Here is a 19425-nt window from a genome sequence, read left to right on the forward strand (position 1 = left end):
AATTTATTTATAATTTCAAATTTTTATACATTTTATTTTAGCTATTTGAAATGCCAGCTGTTCTTTTGATCTCTTTCCGTTTTTCATCAAAATATTTTCAATATATCATTATATTGTCTTCGAATTTTAAATTTTAGTACCATGGGCTTCCCTCCTTCCCCCATCACCGGAGGGCTCGCTGTGCGATTGCATCTCATGATGGGCGGATCTCTTGTCTTGGCTCATGTCGGGCGAGAACGAGCGGCAGCTTTAGAACTTCGGGTTGGCGTGTGCGTGGAGGAACTTGGGACGCGAAATGAGGATCTATGAACCAGAAGTGATCGACAACAGTCAATATATGGAAACGATTGTACTGGATCTCAAGTAAGCAGAGTAGGGTGGTTCGTTGATTGCACGGGGATGGCGGATGATCTTCGTTGGGTGCCGCCAGATTTAGCATCGGTCAGGTTGATTTCTATGATAGGAAAGAATAAATCCACGACAAGAGATGAGGTGCCGGTGTCTGATTTACAGGGCATGATGATTGATAAGCGGTGTGAGATGATGAGACAGGGGCCATTTGGGATGGAGGAATGAGGATTTTGGATTCGTTGTACAGAGATCAAGCTTTCAATTAACTCATATTTTGAGTCCTATTCTTTGCGGTATAGTTCTTTTACTAATATTTACTTTCCAATCACTATTTACCTGATTTGGAAGAGTTGTATAGATTCTTACAAGTATGTTTGGTTGGTACTGTCTATTATATTGGTAGTCATATTTGGTATAAAGAGGATCTATCATATTTTGGGTGATCTTGTAAAGAGGATGGTCTCTTTTTCTTGTTGCAGTAGTGAACCTTCCCTCCTTTGTGAGAATATCTATATGGTTTAAATTCTTCAGAAGTTCGTTTCTATTGGTGTTAGCTGTCTTATAGGATATGGTTGGCACTATTTTTGTTGATTATAGCGGGTGTGAGAAGGAACTACGATTCAGTTGGACTTCAAAAGTTATATTTTATTTTTGGAGGAGGGCTCTAGTATACATGGTGGGGTTTTTGGTTTGAATTTGGAGGTGAAATAAGTTGGACATTGTTTTTGTGCTTGCAAATAAAGGTTATGCTCAACTGAGTATTATTTAAATTGTTTCTGATTGTCCGGGTTCATGTTGGATGGTTAATGATTGGTCCAGAGCAGGCATTGACGCTGAGTTCTGATAGCTAATAGATTGTTGGAAGTTTCAAGTGAGAAGTTGAATGAAAGAGGTGGTTGGATGGATCCTTCTTTATTTAATTTTGAGGTGTTTGCATTATACTCTATTGTGTTTTGGTGGTTCGAATATGGTCCTGTTGTGGTTTTGGTTCCACCTGTTTGTCTTCCACTAATTCTTACTGTTAAAGGAGAAATGTCTTGCCTAGAATGGGGTTGGCTAATTTTAGTGGAGGAATTTATCAATTTTGACAAAGCTCTTGCCTCTCATTGCTTCTAGTGGATTCCAAGAAATCATATTGTATCTGCTGATTGGTGTGCCCAATTTGCTCTTAGGGAGAAGTGTTCAAAAGATTAAGTATTGCAACCCCCTTCTCCCATATTGAAAATCCTAGCTGATGATTTCTCAAAGGCTAGAAATCACTGTCCTTGTTCTTTCATTCCTTTGTTCTGTTTTTTCTTTTTCTCCCCCTTCTATTTGCTGTTGCTGGTTTAATTTTGTTGTTGTTGGTTTAGTTGCTGTTACTCTGTTTGTCGTTTCTGGCTGTTGTCGCTGGTTTGGATGGGATATCTTTTACTTGTTGCCAAAAATAAAACAGAGTTTTGAATGTAAGATTTTGAAAACTGAATTCACCAATCCAAAATGTTACATTTTTTCCCCTAACAAAACAGAGTAGCATCTACATCGAGAATTCAAGTATTGTATACGTTATTAATCCGATGCTTTATAGGAACTACCTGTAATAACGAACTTGCAAAATGAATCTGTTTATCATAAAGGGATTCATGTTCCTGACTTTGCTTCACCTTAATTGTTATTTGAACAAGTAAAGTTATGTCTTGGTCCAAGTGAGAGTTACCTTACATGAGTTCATCATGATGAGGTTGTGAAGGAAAGTTTTGGGTGATTTATGATAATGATGAGTTGCATTATATTGACAGGATGCTCATAAGAAGGAAGGGAGGCATACGAAAACAAAAGCATATGAATCAAAATCACACAACATGCTCAAACATTTAATATATGTTTAGTTTTTAGTTTGTCAAAAGTCAGTTTGATGAAAATTTATTTAATAAAAATCAGTTTAATGAAAGTTAATTATTGTAATAAAATTTAGATTTGAATATATTTTTTTAAAAATCAGTTTGGCAAATTGAAAATTGTTTGGATTAACAAAAAATTATGCTTTTAAAATATACTTTTGAATATGCAATAACCAAAAAGGACATTGATTTATGATAATTTGTAATTTAGCACATTTTATTGGAATTAAATGTTTTTAATTTGGAATTTTAATTTCTTGACACATTTTATTACTTAGGCAATTTTTATTCTCATTTTTAAGACTTTAATTGGTTCAGTTGCATTAGATTGATTTAGCTTTAGTTATTTTGTGTTTTCAAAAAATTGGAGGGCCAATTTAGTAATTTAATCATTTTTATTTTAAATTAGATTTTTGACTTTTTAGAGGGAGGGAACGAAAATTGAAAAATGAAGGAAAAAGAAAAAGAAAAGAAGAAAATGCAAATGAAGGGAGATCATCTTGCATGAAAATTGCTCATCTCTATCACTTTGTCTCAATTAGAGTTTGGTCGCATGGTTTCATCGCGGAGGATCTACCATAGCCACCTAAGTTTAGGTAGATGACAATAGTCCACTGCGATGAGCTTCTTTGGAATGGCGGGCAATGAAGCTTAGGAGGATGACGAAACAAGAAACCAAACTCGAGGAAGGAAGAAATGGAGGGGCTCGAGTCTAATCTATGACCAAATGATGGAGGAGACAAGGATGGGAGACGAGGGAGAGATGACAGAGAGACAGATGAGATGAGAGAGATGAGTGAACTTTCGGCTAGAAGAGATGGAGTGACAGAACATGAGCTCACGCATGACAAGAAAAAAAAAACAATGGAGGGTATCATGATCAAATACAAAATTAAGTATCAATTATTATGTTCAGCCGATCCACATTCACATTTGAAAAGTAATTGGATGGAGCTGTTGGAAATTCACATTTAGCTCATCTCTAGGTGTACTTTATCAAAGTGCTTTTTTCAGAAAAAATTCCCTCCAAACACCATTTCACATTTCAAAAATAAAAAAGTTTTTTTGAGATGTGGAATGTAATTTTTTCAAATAGTCCCTTGGAATCCTGTCAATTTTTAGACTACAATAGCCCAGTTTCAAGTTCCATTGAGGGTTTCCACAACAAGCATTGGGAAACTAAAACATAGAGAGCTACAGTTTCATGTTTTATTTTTATTTTTTTTAATATTATGAAGTCATCATGATCAAAAGTGGGCTCAAATTGTACGCATTTGCACAGGGGAGCTGTTGGGGCAAGGCTATGTGCGGCTGTATGTATTTTTTTTTTTTTTTCCAAGGATAAGTTGGAGCAATCTTTTGGTTAGTATGTCTGTGATTTCTTGTATTCGATTGAGACAAGTTGAGTACAAATATGATATGAGAGACCAATGTTGGGTGCGGCGATAGATGTTAGTTTCTTATAATATGGTAAAATAAGGTTCAAATTGTTGGGAAAGATATTGACATTTAGTATCTCATATGTGGATAATCAAAATGCTAATGTTAGTTTCAATGATATGACGACCAAACAAATGCCCATCTTTGTTGGATAAAAAATAAAATTATAATAACATAAAAAAAAACCTTCTTGTATAAACCACTTTCTATCTTTTAAAAGTGTTATCACATACGATTATAACAAATAAAATTTGAGGTCATAAAATTTTCAAGGATGAGTAAAATTTTTTAAGAGTACGAGCGACGTTCCCCCGCCCCCCCCCCCTTTTTAAGACGATGGGAACATTTGAAAATTTTTAAGTAGAGCAAACTAAAATATATATTTTGAGATCAGTCTGCATAATTTTTTTTCTTGACTTGTGGAAGCAGTGTGACCCAAGCTTAGAGTATGTCTGTAAACTTTGCTAACTAGCACACTTTGCTCCGTTTCTCTTTTAGTTGGTATATCACTCAAATTAAGCTTTCAATATTATAAACGATCAACAAAGATCGAGTAGAGTGGAAATGGAAATGATTTAAAAGAAATATTAATATGATCAAATTAAGGCTTGGGGATAAGCATGTGCCCCAATTTCATGAATTGAGTGCGCCAACCCCCCCGGGGGGGTGTTCGTTTTCGTGTAACTGCCGAGAATCTAGGATGTCTCATGCAACCAACCAAAATGTGAAGACGATATAATACTTCCTCTGTCTAAATTATAAAATATTTTTAAATATGAATTTTAGTAAATATATTTAATAATTTTATTTTTTAAAATAAAAATACAAAATTTTAAAAATATTTAATAATCTCAAATCTACACTTAATCTTTTTAAATTGTCTTATATTTTAAAATATTGAATGTTCTTAAACAATATCTCGTAATTAGAGATGATAGAGGGAGTACTATTATCTATTAAATATCCATTGGGTATTTATTACTCTCTTCGACCCAAATTATAAGAGACTTTTGGAGGTATTTTATTATTCTAAAATATAAAATAATTTGTTAAAAATAATGTTTTAGTAACAATGTTTTTTCAATATCACTTTTCAAATAAAGTGAGAATTGAAATAATTGTAGTTTAATGATTAAACATTATATTAAATGAAAAGTATTTTTAAAAGTTTATATTTTTACTTTGAAAATGTAGTTACTTTGATCCAAAATATAAGTAGTTTTTAGGAAAAGTTTGCATGCCAATAAGGTCTCAATTCCCATAAAATATATAGTATTTTTTCTTTTTATCCATAATTTCAATTACTAATGCGCTCTATGATGAGTGAAAGATAAATTTATATAAATATCTAAGTTAATAAATATAAGAGATAAAATAAAAAAAAGCTTTTACATATTTTATATTGCTTATATTTTGAACTAAAATTAGTTAAGAGAAAATACTTATATTTTGAATCAAAGGGATTAAGTTTGTGAAGTGTTATAATTGAGTTTTAGTGGTATTTGTAATCTATTTGAGAACAAGGTAGTAGAAGACAAATTTAATTAACCTTACATTTATTAAAAAACGATAGTTATATTCTTAAAATTGTTAAAAAAATGCAATAACTTTACAGTGTCTTTCATTAAAAATAAAATAAATTTTCAAAATTTATCTTTTATTAAAATTTCAAAAGAGTAGTTTGGGGCAAGTGAGATGAAAATAGTACTCCATCAATCCAAACTTAATGAATTATAAAATATTTTTAGGAAAATTTGATATTCAAAAATATAAAATATTTTAATAAAAATAAGGTTTTATTTATTAATGATACTTTTCAATATTACTCTTACCATTATATTATCTCTGTAATATTCTTTAATAAATAAAGCATTAAATAAATGATATTTTTAAACGTCTATATTTTTATTTTACAAATAAAATTATAAACTATATTTAATAAATTTTATTAATATATGAAATTTTATACAAAATATCTTGTAATTGGATATTGAAGAGTACAGCACTTTGACTCTCGTTGACTGCGAAACTTCACGCAACTTTCGTCAATGTACAAGGCCATTGGCTCTCCCACACTATTCTAATTCCACGCATGCATCTCCATAAGTGGTCCTCGAAAATCCTGATAAAATATTGTAAATACATACCTGAAAAACTGAGACTACCCTCTATCCTTGCAAACCGAGGCACTATTCACTATAAGTATTTTATAAAATATTTAATTTGAATCAAATCTTATCATCTTTATAAGTATAGGATGATGAGCACGATTGAACTTGTTTAGTTTATATATATTGTTCTTTCTTTTAATAGAACTTGTTCTCTCTAATTTTGTCTCTACATTTTTTTTTAAAAAGAGTGATTTTACGTGTGTGGAGAATCTTCTTAAAACCTAAAATATTGAAATTCTTTTTAGAATTTGCTGAGAGTGCATTAGAAGTTATAAAAAATCACACTTGACTCTCCCTAACTGCGAAACTTCATGCAACTTGAGTTAATATAAATACATGCCTCGATCCCTGCAAACTGTTGCACTGTTTATTATAGTATTTCATAAAATATGTAATTTGAACCTGATAAGTATTGCGAGATGATCACGGAAGTCGAACTTGTTTATATATATATATATATATATTGTTTTTTCTTTCAATAGAACTCGATCTCTCCTAAAAAAGTAAGTTTTTTTTTTTTTAAGAGACTTTATCTGCCTTCATACATACTAAAACTTGGATATCTCATATTTAGGAGTTCATTTCCTTCTACTGAAATTAACGTCTATTGACGTCACCGCACTGATTAATTATTATTATTCCGAGAGCAAGTGACTGAGAAAGGAGTTCAGTTGAGCGTCGTTCTTGAATTACAACTTGTTTCCTCTCTCTCTCTCTCTCTCTCTCTCTCTCTCTCTCTTTCTCACACAAACAAACCAGGATGAGGTAACTGAGTTTTGGTCGACGACGGCGCAGGAAGACATGGGAGGAGTAGGCGAGCTGGTTAGTGGTGCTGCTCTAGGAACGGTGTTTTCAGGGTTATGGAGTACAGTGAAGGATGCCAAGAACCGTCTCAAAGACTTCAAAAACAAATTACAGGACCTGGACGATACTCTCCAACGTCTAGATCCAATGGTCAAAGATATACAAAACTTGAACGCACAGCTGAAGCGATCAGATCAGCGTGATGTAGATCGATTAAAGTCAGTGATGGAAAAGGGCGCGAATCTGGTTTCCAAGTGTCTTCTCTTGCGACGACGAGACTTCATCAAGAAGATATATTACCACAAGAAGCTTGTGGAGCTCGACAACGACATCATCAGCTTCAACAATAAACACACTTCGTTGAACACATTTCGGGAGATCCAGCTTCTACACTTGAAAGTCGACAAACTCTCCGATCAGATTCAAAGTCAAAGACCTTCCCCTAGTAAATCCTCCGCTTGTGGTGGTGAGGGTGGTTGTGTTTCAGGAGAACCAATATATCGCAGACCTCGTCCCCGAGCTGCCATGGTAGCCCCCCCACCTTATGCTGGAGTTCCGAGACTTGACATACCTATGCTCCTCTTCTTCGTCATTTACATTTATTTTATCTTTAATGTTACCGGGACTGGAATAGTGGAAGGCATTTTCTGCTTCGCTTTGCTCATCTGCAAACTCGTCTTATTTCTGCTTGAAACTGACACTGGTTTGGCGATGATCATAAAGGACGCCGGTGAGCTGAAAACGACGATAAAAAAACTGAGATCTACCATGAAATCACTTGCTCCTGTGTTAGAGGAGATTAATCAAGGAAGTCAAAATGGTGAAAGACTGAGACGATTGATGGAAGAGGGTGAGGAGCTTGTTCGAAATGGCTTAAAGATAGGATCTTGGAACGTTGTTAAGAAGTGGGAGTGCCAGAAGAAGATAGTGGAGCTAGAAAATAAGCTCTTAAGGTTCCATAGCCGTCATCTGCAAGCTCGCTTGGAAACGATGATTGACGCAGCAAGTGATGGCTTAGAGATGAATGAGAATGAATATTCGTTTTATAAGCCCGCACGTTATTTTGATGAGGTAAATATATATAATTATATTTTGTTCAACTTCTAGTCCAAATAAACAGCAGCTCTAAACTTTAATTTTTTTTTCCAAGTATACACTTCTATATATAATCTATATGTTCGTTGAATGTAATTAAGTATATGATATTCCTCATTTTTCTAATTAAGCATACTTGTCATTGACATAATATTGTGCTCAATAGACCGATCGAGGCCTTGCAAATGGTGATGTTTTTGTTTTTTTTTCTCATTGGATATTACTAATAATTATGTCTGATCTATGTTGTTGCGTGAGTCTTGGTGTTTCAAGTCACTGTTTATTCCAATTATGTTGGGTTTGCATCTAGGGGATTTAAAGTTAGGCTTACATTTAAGTTGAATCTACTATTTGGATCCATAAAATTTTAAGAACTTGGATTTAATAAATTCATGTTTTATTATAATTTCAAATTTTGTATAGTATATCCTAGTTTTGAAATATTATAAGTTAATATAATGCTCTTGTACTCTTTCCATTTTCATATTTTCTATGTTTTTGAATTTGAAATTTTTATACCAGCCAAACAAGAGTTTTAAAAGTGAAATTTATTTTAAAACACAAATTCACCCATCCAATACCTTAATATATAATTTCATCATCCTGAGGATTGTGAAGGAAAGTTTTTGGGTGATTCATGATCATGATGATGAGTTGCATTACATTGACAGGATCCTCATATGAAGGAAGGGAGGCATACCGAAACGAAAGCGTATGAATCAGAATCACACAACAAACTCAACAATTTAGAATCTTATCAGTTTCTGGACTACAATAGCCCCATTTCAAGTTCCATTGGGGGATTTCAACAACAAGCATTGGGAAATTAAAACATAGGGAGCTACGACGTAACTTGCATGTTTTATTTTTATTTTTTTTAGTAGTCTGAAGTTCAAATTGTATGCACTACTTGCACGGGGACCTGCCGGAGCAAGACCATGTACGGCTATACTTTTTTCAAGGATTAGGTTGAACAATCTTTTGGGTTAATATATATGTGTTTGTGATTTCTCCTCATTTTTTGATTCCAGCTCAGTATCTTGAGAAACTTGGCAGGGTATTACCATCTCTTACTTAAACTAATTCAAACCCTACTATGTGAGACTATTATTATTAACGACAGACTCCGTATTCTTCTTTTTGGTTGTGAAATGTTGAGTACAAATATGATATGAGAGAGGGATAATATTAATGTTAGGCTAGCTTGAATGTGGAATTATACTTGATACTTGTATAGGGTTAAGTATCAATCTAGTCATCAAGTTAATGTGTTCTTCACCATGTCGTTGAATCTTAGAAAGCCTTTTTCCCCCAAGGGCATTAGGGTCTTTTTATGATTTTTCTTCCGTTTCCATAGTGCATCCTCAACTCATACGCACCAAACAAATATTATGTTAAGATTCTGTTAGAATTTACTGTCAGACTAAGCATATTTTTAAACTTATTTCCTTTTACATTTCCAATTCAATTTCCTGACCTTTTTTCTTTTTCAGTTCTATTTATATAAAAAATGCTTCCAACAAATTAAACAGTGACTTAGACATCAAAAGAAAAGTCAAAACCTATACTAATTTTTTTTTAGTATACAAAAGTTTACAAGTTAGCTCATGGCGAATTACCAAGACTGTAGAACCAATGCATGTCTCTAGGTTCAAAGAATGCTAACGGATCTACCTAAAAATCATCCATTAACAAGGTCTTAACATCAACAATTAATAGGAATTAGTTTGAACCCACAACTTTATGGATCATGGAGCAAATCCTTACCAATTCAACCAATATCTTTGTTAGTTATATTGAATTGAATAATATATGGGAGCATGCGTGGACGGTTTAGGCTTGATTGATTTTCTATTTTCAAAAAATTTTTTATTCATGAAAACCACAAAAGTAAAAATAGTTTGTTCGCACTAAAAAGTTGTCAGCAAAAATGGTTCGTAATGTCGTGCCCATTTACCACAATTTTTTCAGAATGCCAAAGCTAATTAGAACTCAGAGTATTCAAGTGTGCAGTCAACGAAAGTATTTAGAAATTGAATTTATTAGAATCTCCGTCCCTTTCCCCACCAACCAAACATGTGGCAGGGAGAAAAAAAGCTTCACGTACAAATTCAACGAAACTATTTATGGACATATTAACTCAGTGACTTGCTGTGGGGATAATAATAAATCATTGCCTCATCAGCTTGGGGAGGTGTTGGGAGTCTCAGTTTCGACTTTCGACACGCATGTATGTATATATAATATTTTTTTTTCATTATTTTCGAAGACCATTTACTGGAGATGTTTTTGGAATATTAGAGGGTGATTAGGTGTTAATCACTTGATGGTTAATGACCCAAATGTGTATATGAAAGGCATAACTTTGGATTAGAAAATAGGAAAATCAATTTGGTCCTCATCTCATTGTCTCACCTCAAAGTTTGGAGTTCAATGTTGAATCCCATAATTTGGTATTGGTTTTACAATCCTTCAAGTGAAAGATTTCTTTGTAACGTTGTGTCATTTTCACCAATGAATATTCAGTCTTAATTTTCTTGACAATCCATTGCTTGATTTGAAGCATATTGAGGAAAGTTCCATGAATTTTCTTGGTCAGCGAGAGTCGATTGTTTTTAGTCAACTTTATAATATTGTCTTCACATTTTCTTTGGATGTCTCAGAGATCCTCGATTCTCCGCCACGCCATGGCAAAACCTGTGATGGAACCCCCTGAACATCATTCGTTGTTGCTTATTTTCACATCATTGTCAACGTCACAGCTGGGCCGAGTAAAATGGGCCAATAGGTCCAGTAGCTTCTGAGAGATATGGGGCCTGGAGCCTACAGGCCGCAAATGTTGTCGAAAGGATCTTCAATGATGAATGAATTTACTGTTGAGAATTGAGATGCAATTGTAAAAAATAAAAATGTACGAGCATCAAACTATGAATCTTTCTCGAGGGAAAAAAAGTTAAAAACGAATTGTTTAAAGTTTAAACAGGACTGGATTCTGACGTGGATGGCAAAATTAGTATGAGCAGCCAGGATTTAATTTCCTGGTAGCTTCAATTCAAATTCCGGAAACCACTTCCCGTCAAAACCTGAACTTCGAGTTCACACCACTTATTTTTTGAGCTATTTCCCTGTCGTCCTCCTCACAAACATCGCAAAACAGTTTTTAAATCTTATCAATTTATTTTAGCTTTTTCAAATTTATCGTTTTTCATGATTTAATTTTTCAAATTTTATTTTAGATTTTTATAATTTACAAATAATACTTATATATGAATTATTTTTATTTTTTAAACTTTAATTTAAAGTTTAACAATTTTTCTTAACAAGATCGATCAACTTAGAAAAGAAATATTTATTATGAAATTCATGTCTTTTTGATCATTATACATTTAAATTTACTTTTAAATTTTATCGCCAAAATAAGTTTCAATTCGTTAGATTTTTAGAAAAAAATATATATTCAAACAGAAATCAAATTAAAATCACTGACTTTAATTTTAGGAAAAATTGTTTAAAAAGATTGGACCAAATTTAACTTTGCCAAGAAGGATTTGGAAGAGATTCCAAATTGAGATCCTTCACTAGCATTAATTTGGAACTTCAAATGATCAAATTGCCCTTATGATTAAAAAAGTTGAGCAAGGTCCCTCGCTATCAATATGTTGCACAAGATCTTTCGCTATCAATGTCATAAGGTCCTTTGTTGTTAATAATTTGGTGACAATATATAAAACAAGGTCCTTTGATATTAATATGTCAAACAAGATTCTTCGATGTCAATATGTCAATCAAGGTGTAAATTTTTAAGATATCTAAAATGCACATTCGAATAAATGAAAATTAATTTGCATTTCCTTAAAGGGTGTTGCATGTCGTGAGTCGCATATAGTAGAAGATATCTGCATATTGTCTTAAAACATTTTGAAAATATATTATACATATAATGATTTTTATATCCAAAATTTTGAAAATTCCACTCATACATTTGACAATCTAAAAATAGGAAAAATTATATTCTTATGCCATTTACTTGATAACATCAATATACTTAATATTATTAAATTAAAAGGATTAGATTTATATACTAAAAATACTTTTTTTAATTAGGTGATTAAGACATCTATTATATTCATGATATATATATATATATATATATATATAAAGTAATGAAAAGATGTGTACTATATTAAAAAGAACATGCTGTGGAGGATACAGTATTCAAGATTAGGGTATAGCCAACGGGGAGCATGGATTTGGCACAAAGTAATTAGAAGGGTAGAGTTGCATTTTTATTTTTAAAGTATAATTTGAAAAGCATCCATCAACCTAAATTATTAGTCAAAATAATTGTCTTTAAGTAATTAAAATAGAGATAAATTGGCTAGCTGGCAAAAGAAATCTCGTGCTCAAAAAATATAAGAATATGGCTATTTACATTGATATATAAAAGGTTTATATATAAGAAGTTTATTATTAAAATATTAAAAATTTACAAGAGTTTATCATTGATATACTGACAAATACAATAAACAAGTCATAATATAAAATATAATAAATATTGAATTGTTTGCTTAGTTTGATTCTATGACATGTATTATATTTGTAAAAGTGCCTTAAAACAGAATATTTTTATTCATTAAATTTTTTAACAGTCAATATTGGAGTCTCACTTAATATTTTTTTTAACAATCACATTGAAAATTTGATGGCATGAGTAAATTTTTTTCATTTTAATTACTTTAAAGGTAAAAATATTCCTATCAATATTTTAGGGTGCTGAATTCTCTTTAGAAAATATTTGAGAGGTAAAAATGTATCTCCACCCTAATTAAAGGCATCGGATCTCACTGAAAATTTTCAAGATCCTAATTAAAGCCGATAATGTTATGTAATTTTTACATGACTCTTGAAAGCACTGTGTCCCAAGCTTAGAGTATGTCTGTGACGTACATGGCAACTAGCACATTGAGGTTCGTTTCTCTTTTAATAACAAGTGATATTTAATTAATATAAATTTTTTTCTAACGACCCTTAATTAACATTTTTCAATTTTTTTTTTAAGTACCCTCCTGAAGTCATCATGATCAAAACTGGGCTCAAATTGTATGCACTTGCGCAATACGTAGGTCCTGCGGGAGCAAGACCATGTGTGGCTCCAATAAGAAATAATCTTTTGGGTCAGTATGTGTTTGTGGTCTCCTGACTTCGGTTGCGAAAATTTGAGTACAAATACGTCCTGTGAGGAAACTTAATGTAGGGCACGAATAAGGAATTCTACTCCATTCTCGTATCTAGTTAAGGATTGATGTAATCACTTTGTTGGTTTGTTTGTGTTTCCTTGTCGTTCTTTTTTTAAGTGATTTTCTTGGTGTGTTAGGTTGTATTTCTAGATTTTTTTCAAGTTTTCTTTTACTCCGGTTATTGGTATTTATACTTTCTTTTTTATAATTAATAAAATTGACTCTTTTATTAGGGGAAAAAATGTATTCTCCTCAATGCCGTTGAATTATCTGGGAAGGTTTTTTTTTTTTTCCTCAAGGGTTTTTTTATGTTGTTGCTTCCCTTTTCCATATACTCGATTATTCATACAAACGAGGAAAGAAAATTATGCCAAGATTCCATCAGAATTTTTTGTCAAACCAATCATACTTTTAAACTGCTGCATGCATCATAGTGGGGGCATTTGCCCCCACTAGATAAGGAAAAACTTAAAAATTATATCTCCTAAAACTTTCAATTGCCCCCAAACCTAAAAACAGAAACTTATTTATACATAATAAACTTAAATAAAAGGAAGAATGTCCGTGAGAGTTCCTAGAAGAGAAAAAAATAATAAGAGCCTTAAATAATTGAAAGTTTATTTATGCATAATTAAGACTTTGTTTAGTTGGAGGGAAAGGGGATCCCTTCAATTTGAAAGAGAGATGTTGGAGGGAAGGAAAAAATTTTTAAAATCTCCCCTCTAACCAAACAAACCCTAAAAATTCATCAATTGATTTGTTCATAAATAAACTTTAATGGCTTGTTTAGTGATATAGAAAAGTTTTTAATAGAGGTGAAAGTAAAAGTAAAAATAAAAATAGAAGTGAGAGTTCAAATGCTTTGTGGATATGTCCATGGAAGTGCGATAAAATTTTTAATTAAAATATTTATTTATAATATGAAATTATCAACATACCCTCTACTGTAAAGACCATACCCACCACAAAAACAACCTCAAATTAGAAACATCCATTTGCCACCATAGAAGCAACCACCGCCCACCACAGAGATACCAGCAACCTCAGAAAGAACGAAAATTCACCATTTTTGTGCAAATATTAACCACCAATAATAACTAAAAAACAACAAAAAAATAGACACCGTCGGAAATTGCAAACTTTGGAGGAGGGCACATCCATTTTGCCGAAAAAAGCTACCTTTGCTAGTAAATACAGAAAAATTTGAACAATACGGTTAAAGCCAAAAGCTTTCCGTCGATGTTGCTCCATTGAAGCGAATCCAGAAGCTTCCATTCTTCGACGACAGTGACGTTATGTTCTCTAAGAGGATAGAGACAGAAACGAAGGAGAACTGAGAAGCAAGAATACCGCGAGAGATGATGGAGACAGACGATTGACGACGCTAAGGAATTGAGTTCTCTAAGATGGCGGCGCAGTCTGGCGTTTGAGGAGAGGGAGATAAATGACTGAGGATTGAGGAGTCAAGATGGGACGAGCTTAGACTACTTAGCACATACAAGTGAGGGTTTAGGGTGAAAAGGAGGAGGGTAAAGTTGTCAATAAATTAAATTATTATGGGTCTAACTGTAAAAAAAAAAAAAAATAGTTTCATGGAAGTGAACCAGTTCCCAGGGTAGTGTGATGGAACCGAGTTCCATTTGATGGAACTGGATTCTTCCAGGAACCAAGATCTTGCATACTAAACATTTTAAAAAATGGATTTCATTTTCATTTTTCCTTCCCTCCTTCCAATTTCATGCTATCAAACGAGGCATTAATTGTTCAGGATCCTCACTACATTTTTTTCTCTTCTGATGTGCTTACTGTTATTCTCTCCAAATAAAAATAGTTTGAGAATGGAGGAAACAATAATTTAAAAAATAACTTTCTCTAATTGTATAAATAAAAAAATTAGCTCAGAAACTTTCTATACTATACAAAAAAAGTTGATAAATTTTATTTAATAAATAATAAAATTTAAAACAGTATTATTTTTAATATTTATAACAATTTTGATTTTATAATAAAGACATTATTATTTTTCTGCTATTATAAATTTTATCTTTAATTTAATTTAATAAACATTAAAAATATTATATTTTAAAAAGTATTAATATTTATATTAAATGTAAATTTTGCCCTATTAATTAATTTTTTTTTTTGGATCTGTTACTGACTTTAAACTTATTCCTTTCCTTCTCATTGTTCCTTTTTCTGCACAAGTGACAAGACTATTGGTGCCTTCCCACCATTCTATTATTCTAATGGGATTTGCATTCGGGAGTCACCTTGACCTTCTATTTCAATTTAAAATTAACCTTTATTATTTATTTAAATATTTTTAATATTATATCTATTAATACAAAAAATATAAAAAATTTTAAATTTTAATAAATTTATTCATTATCAATCTAGCCAATATAAATTTAATCTAACAGTTTAATTTAATATTAAAAAATTTTATAATTTTATATTTTGATTATCTATATAGATTCTAAACAATTTATATATAATTTAAATTATCTAATTTAATATTAAAAAATTTATAAATTTTATAAATTGACTATTTAAATATATTTTAAATAATTTAAATTTAATATTAAAATTTTTTATATTAATAAATATAATATTTAAGATATTTAAAATTAATTTAAATGGATGACTGAGATTAATTTAGAGTGAAATGGAGGGTCGGAATGGCTCCTACCTGACGAGCATCGACGTCGTTCAAATGCCATACGCACACATCTCCATAAATGGTCCTCGAAAATTCTGATAAAATATTATAAATACGTGTCTGAAAACTCAGACTCACAAGTCACGTCCTCGATCTCTTCAAGCTGAGGATGAGGATTTTGGAGTTCTCTCCACTTCTTCTTCTTTTTTTTTTCTTTCATTTTTTTCATTTCCATCATTCATTAATTTTATTATTTAAAAAAATTATTTAATAAAATAATTTAAATGGAGAGACCCCTCTTCCGAAGATGAGCTAACTGAGTTTCTGTCGACAGATACCTGAATATCACAATCGAATAAGGCAAGATTACATGGGAGGAGTCAGCGAGTTGGTCGGTGTCGGTGGTACTGCTTCAGGAACCGCGTTTTCAGTTATGGAAAGAAGTGAAGGATCCCAAGAACCTTCTCAAAAACTTCGAAGTGAAACTGCAGGACCTGGATGAAACTCTCCAAGATCCGATCCAATATAATGGTCAAAGATATACAAAACTTTAATGTCCAGCTGAAGCGATCCGAGCAGCGTGATGTAAATCGCTAAAAATCAGTGATGGAAAAGGGCGGGAATCTGGTTTCCAAGTGCCTTCTCTTGCGACGATGAGACTTCATCAAGAAGATATATTACCACAAGAAGATTGCGGAGCTGGACAACGACATCATCAGATTCAACAATAAACACACACTGTTGACAAATGTTGTGGAGGTCAAGCTTCTATATACACTTGAAAGTCAAACTCTCCGATCAGATTCAAAGCTAAAGATTTTCCATAAATAAATCCTCCAGTTTGACGGTAGTGGTTCCGGCGGTCTGATATGTCGTAAAGCTCGGCCCGGAGCTGCTGTGATAGCTCCCCCACCTTATGCCGGAGTTCCAAGAATTTGTTGGAATATTATTTATGAATTAGCATTAATTAATAAGCCCAATAAATTGGTCCTTATAATCTTGTGTGGACCGTGATAGGTGGACCACACAAGTGAGCCCAATGGGCAGAGGCCCAACCCACAACCCAGTAGCCGTCAGTTATTTCCTATCTCTTAACTGACTGAGTCAGAGATAATAGATAATATAATTATTTAATTGTTTAATAAGGCGGTTACCGATCTGATCTATATAAGACGATTAGTCGGTAACCACAAATACACAACTCATTTTCTTCTACTTCCATTATCTCTGAACTCTCTAAAGGCTCTGGGGACTTGAGGGTTGTGTACCTGCCTGCACTCGAGGTAATCGAGATTTCTCTAGCACTCATGGATTCTTCAGGTACGCATGAATTACTTTATTCTATCATATTATTATTATACATATGAATTGAGATATTGAGATTCAACACGTGGCATCAGAGCCTGGTAACGAATTTTAAATTTGTATATCTCAATTCTTCTAATGCATATATTGATACATTGATAGAGATTTCTCTCATATGTTGATATATATATATATATATATAAATATTTTCTTTCTTTATATATATATCCATATTATTGAAAATGAGAATGAATATGAGATTCATATATACTCATATATGCATCATCCTATTATATTCAAGAGAGAGTTGCAAATATAAAATTTGATTATATTATCTGTTCTTTGATCTATCCTTCCCTGCGTCTTTTTTTGTTGTTTTTACTGGCGTCTCCGCGGTCGCTGGCCGAGATGGTGTCTCGACTTCAATTTGCTGTCTTAAAAAAAAATGCCAAACGCTTCTATTTCGTTCAACTTCGTTTAGGGGAAGACGCAGCTTCAGTTGCTGCAAATATTTCTGGTTCAGGTCGCCGAAAAAAAAGGAGCTGCAGAATTCCGTCAGGTTCACGGCGTCTTCCTCCTTCGCCGGAATAGGATCGCAGCGTCGTTCCGCCTCTGCTTCTGTCGCCGCGTCATCTCCGCAGCAGGCTTCCATCGCCGGCTTCGTCTCCGCCGCAGGATTCCGTCGCCGGCGTCGTCTCTCCGTCAATGTCTCAGCGCCGGTCTCCCCCCTTCCTCGTTCCCAGCTCGCGGCTGGGAAGACCCAAAAACAGGTCAGGAACCGGATCCTAGGGATCCAGTTCCATGGTTCTGGGCCCATCTTCGTATGGGCCCAGATCTTTGATCAAAAAAAATTTTAATAATTGCGTTTTAGCCTCAGTTTAAATTACCTCTTTTGGCCCATAATTTATTGAATTTACGAATTAACCCCATGATATTTCTGGAAATTTACAGTTTAGTCCCTTAACTTCCAGAATTGTAATTTTGACCCAAATCTCTCCAGACTTACTTATTTGCCCCTGATTACCTTTCAAAATTTCACTTAAGTCCTAAATTTGTTCCCTAATTCCCAAAGACCCTAAGGACTTTTAAAATTATTTTGTTTTGTCCTAAAGTCATAAAGTTTGTGACTTTGTAAATTATTGATGATGTTTAGAATCTTGTAGCATTGATAATGGACATACCCCATAGGTATGACATTATTAATGTGATTTTGATGGTTGGCTTTGAGAATAGGCTAATAGCACTCCTTTAATGTATTAGATATTTATTGTACCCTATAGGTATGGAAATGTTTAATGCATTATTTTGTATGGACTTTTGTATGAGCTAAATCTTTATGGTATATGAGCCTTCTTGGTGCATGGTTATAGTTGCATAATTGATAATCGCTTGTTGGGAATTCTGTTTTATAATTATGTTGTGCACGCATAATTAATATTTCCCATTTTCTGTTTTGCGATTTCAGTTTCCGCTTTTACGCAACTATCCTTTGTGAAGGCTCTCAATGGGACTAATTATGATGACTGGAAAGAGTCCCTAACTATGTATCTGACCATTTCTGAGAAAGATTTAGCTCTGAGAGAACCCAAGCCTGCGGATCTCTCTTCCGAGTCCAGTGCTTCTGAAATGGCCTTCCATAAGCAATGGAGTGAGTCCAACCGGATCTGTCTAGCGATCATCAAGTACACAATTGAAAAGGGAATTAGGACAGCATTCCTGAAAAGGATACTGCAGTAGAGTACTTGAAAGCTATTGGTAACAAATACAAGAAGCTTGACAAGACTCAAAAGAACTACTATCTGTCACTTCTTGACAATACTCGATATGACGGAGTTTCTGGTGTCAGGGAGCACATTCTGAAGCTTGTTCATTACTATAACAAGCTTAAGTCATATGGAATTGATTTGGGTGAAAGTACCTTTAGTTTACCGTGTTCTTCAATCATTGCCATCAGAGTATGCATTCTTGAGGACTTCATACAACTCACAAGAAGCTGAATGGTCTGTTGACCAGATGATATCGATAGTCACTCAAGAAGAGAAGCTATAAAGAAGAATTCCTCTCACTCAATAAACTATGTTTCCCATGGCTCTAGCAGCAAATCTGGAGGGTCACATAAGAAAAAGGGGAAGAAGCATGATGCCCCAAAGCCTAATAATCCAACCTTTAAGAAGGATGGTGATAAGAGTGAGAAGTCGAGGAAGAAACCCTTTAAAGGGTTATGCAATTATTGCAAGAAACCCGGTCACATTAAAGCTAATTGCTTCAAATTGAAGAACAAACAAGAAAGTGAAGGTACAACTCTTCAAACTGCCCCTCTAGCTCTAGTTTGTTTTGAATCTAACACCATTGAAACTTCCTTTGACTCATGGTGGCTGGATTCTGGTGCCACTGTACATGTTGTGAATTCTCCACAGGGGCTAAGAAACCAGAAGGTTCAAGTGAGGCACAGAGGTCAGTCTTTGGCATAGCAGGGCAAGGCA

At 33.2% G+C, this 19425-nt stretch overlaps 1 protein-coding gene across 1 annotated transcript; it reads left to right on the forward strand.

Moving 5' to 3' along the window:
• The first annotated feature begins 6560 nt into the window (after window positions 1-6560).
• Window positions 6561-8748, forward strand: LOC129321028 (uncharacterized). Its single transcript, XM_054966758.1, has 2 exons — window positions 6561-7717; window positions 8413-8748. Exons 1-2 carry the CDS (start codon window positions 6644-6646, stop codon window positions 8569-8571), a joined length of 1233 nt encoding a protein of 410 aa, XP_054822733.1. The 5' UTR covers window positions 6561-6643; the 3' UTR covers window positions 8572-8748.
• Window positions 8749-19425: the final 10677 nt, after the last annotated feature.

Source organism: Prosopis cineraria, unplaced genomic scaffold, assembly GCF_029017545.1.
Source record: "Prosopis cineraria cultivar Desert tree isolate PC_DT_omini unplaced genomic scaffold, ASM2901754v1 PC9, whole genome shotgun sequence".
Classification (NCBI taxonomy): domain Eukaryota; kingdom Viridiplantae; phylum Streptophyta; class Magnoliopsida; order Fabales; family Fabaceae; genus Prosopis; species Prosopis cineraria.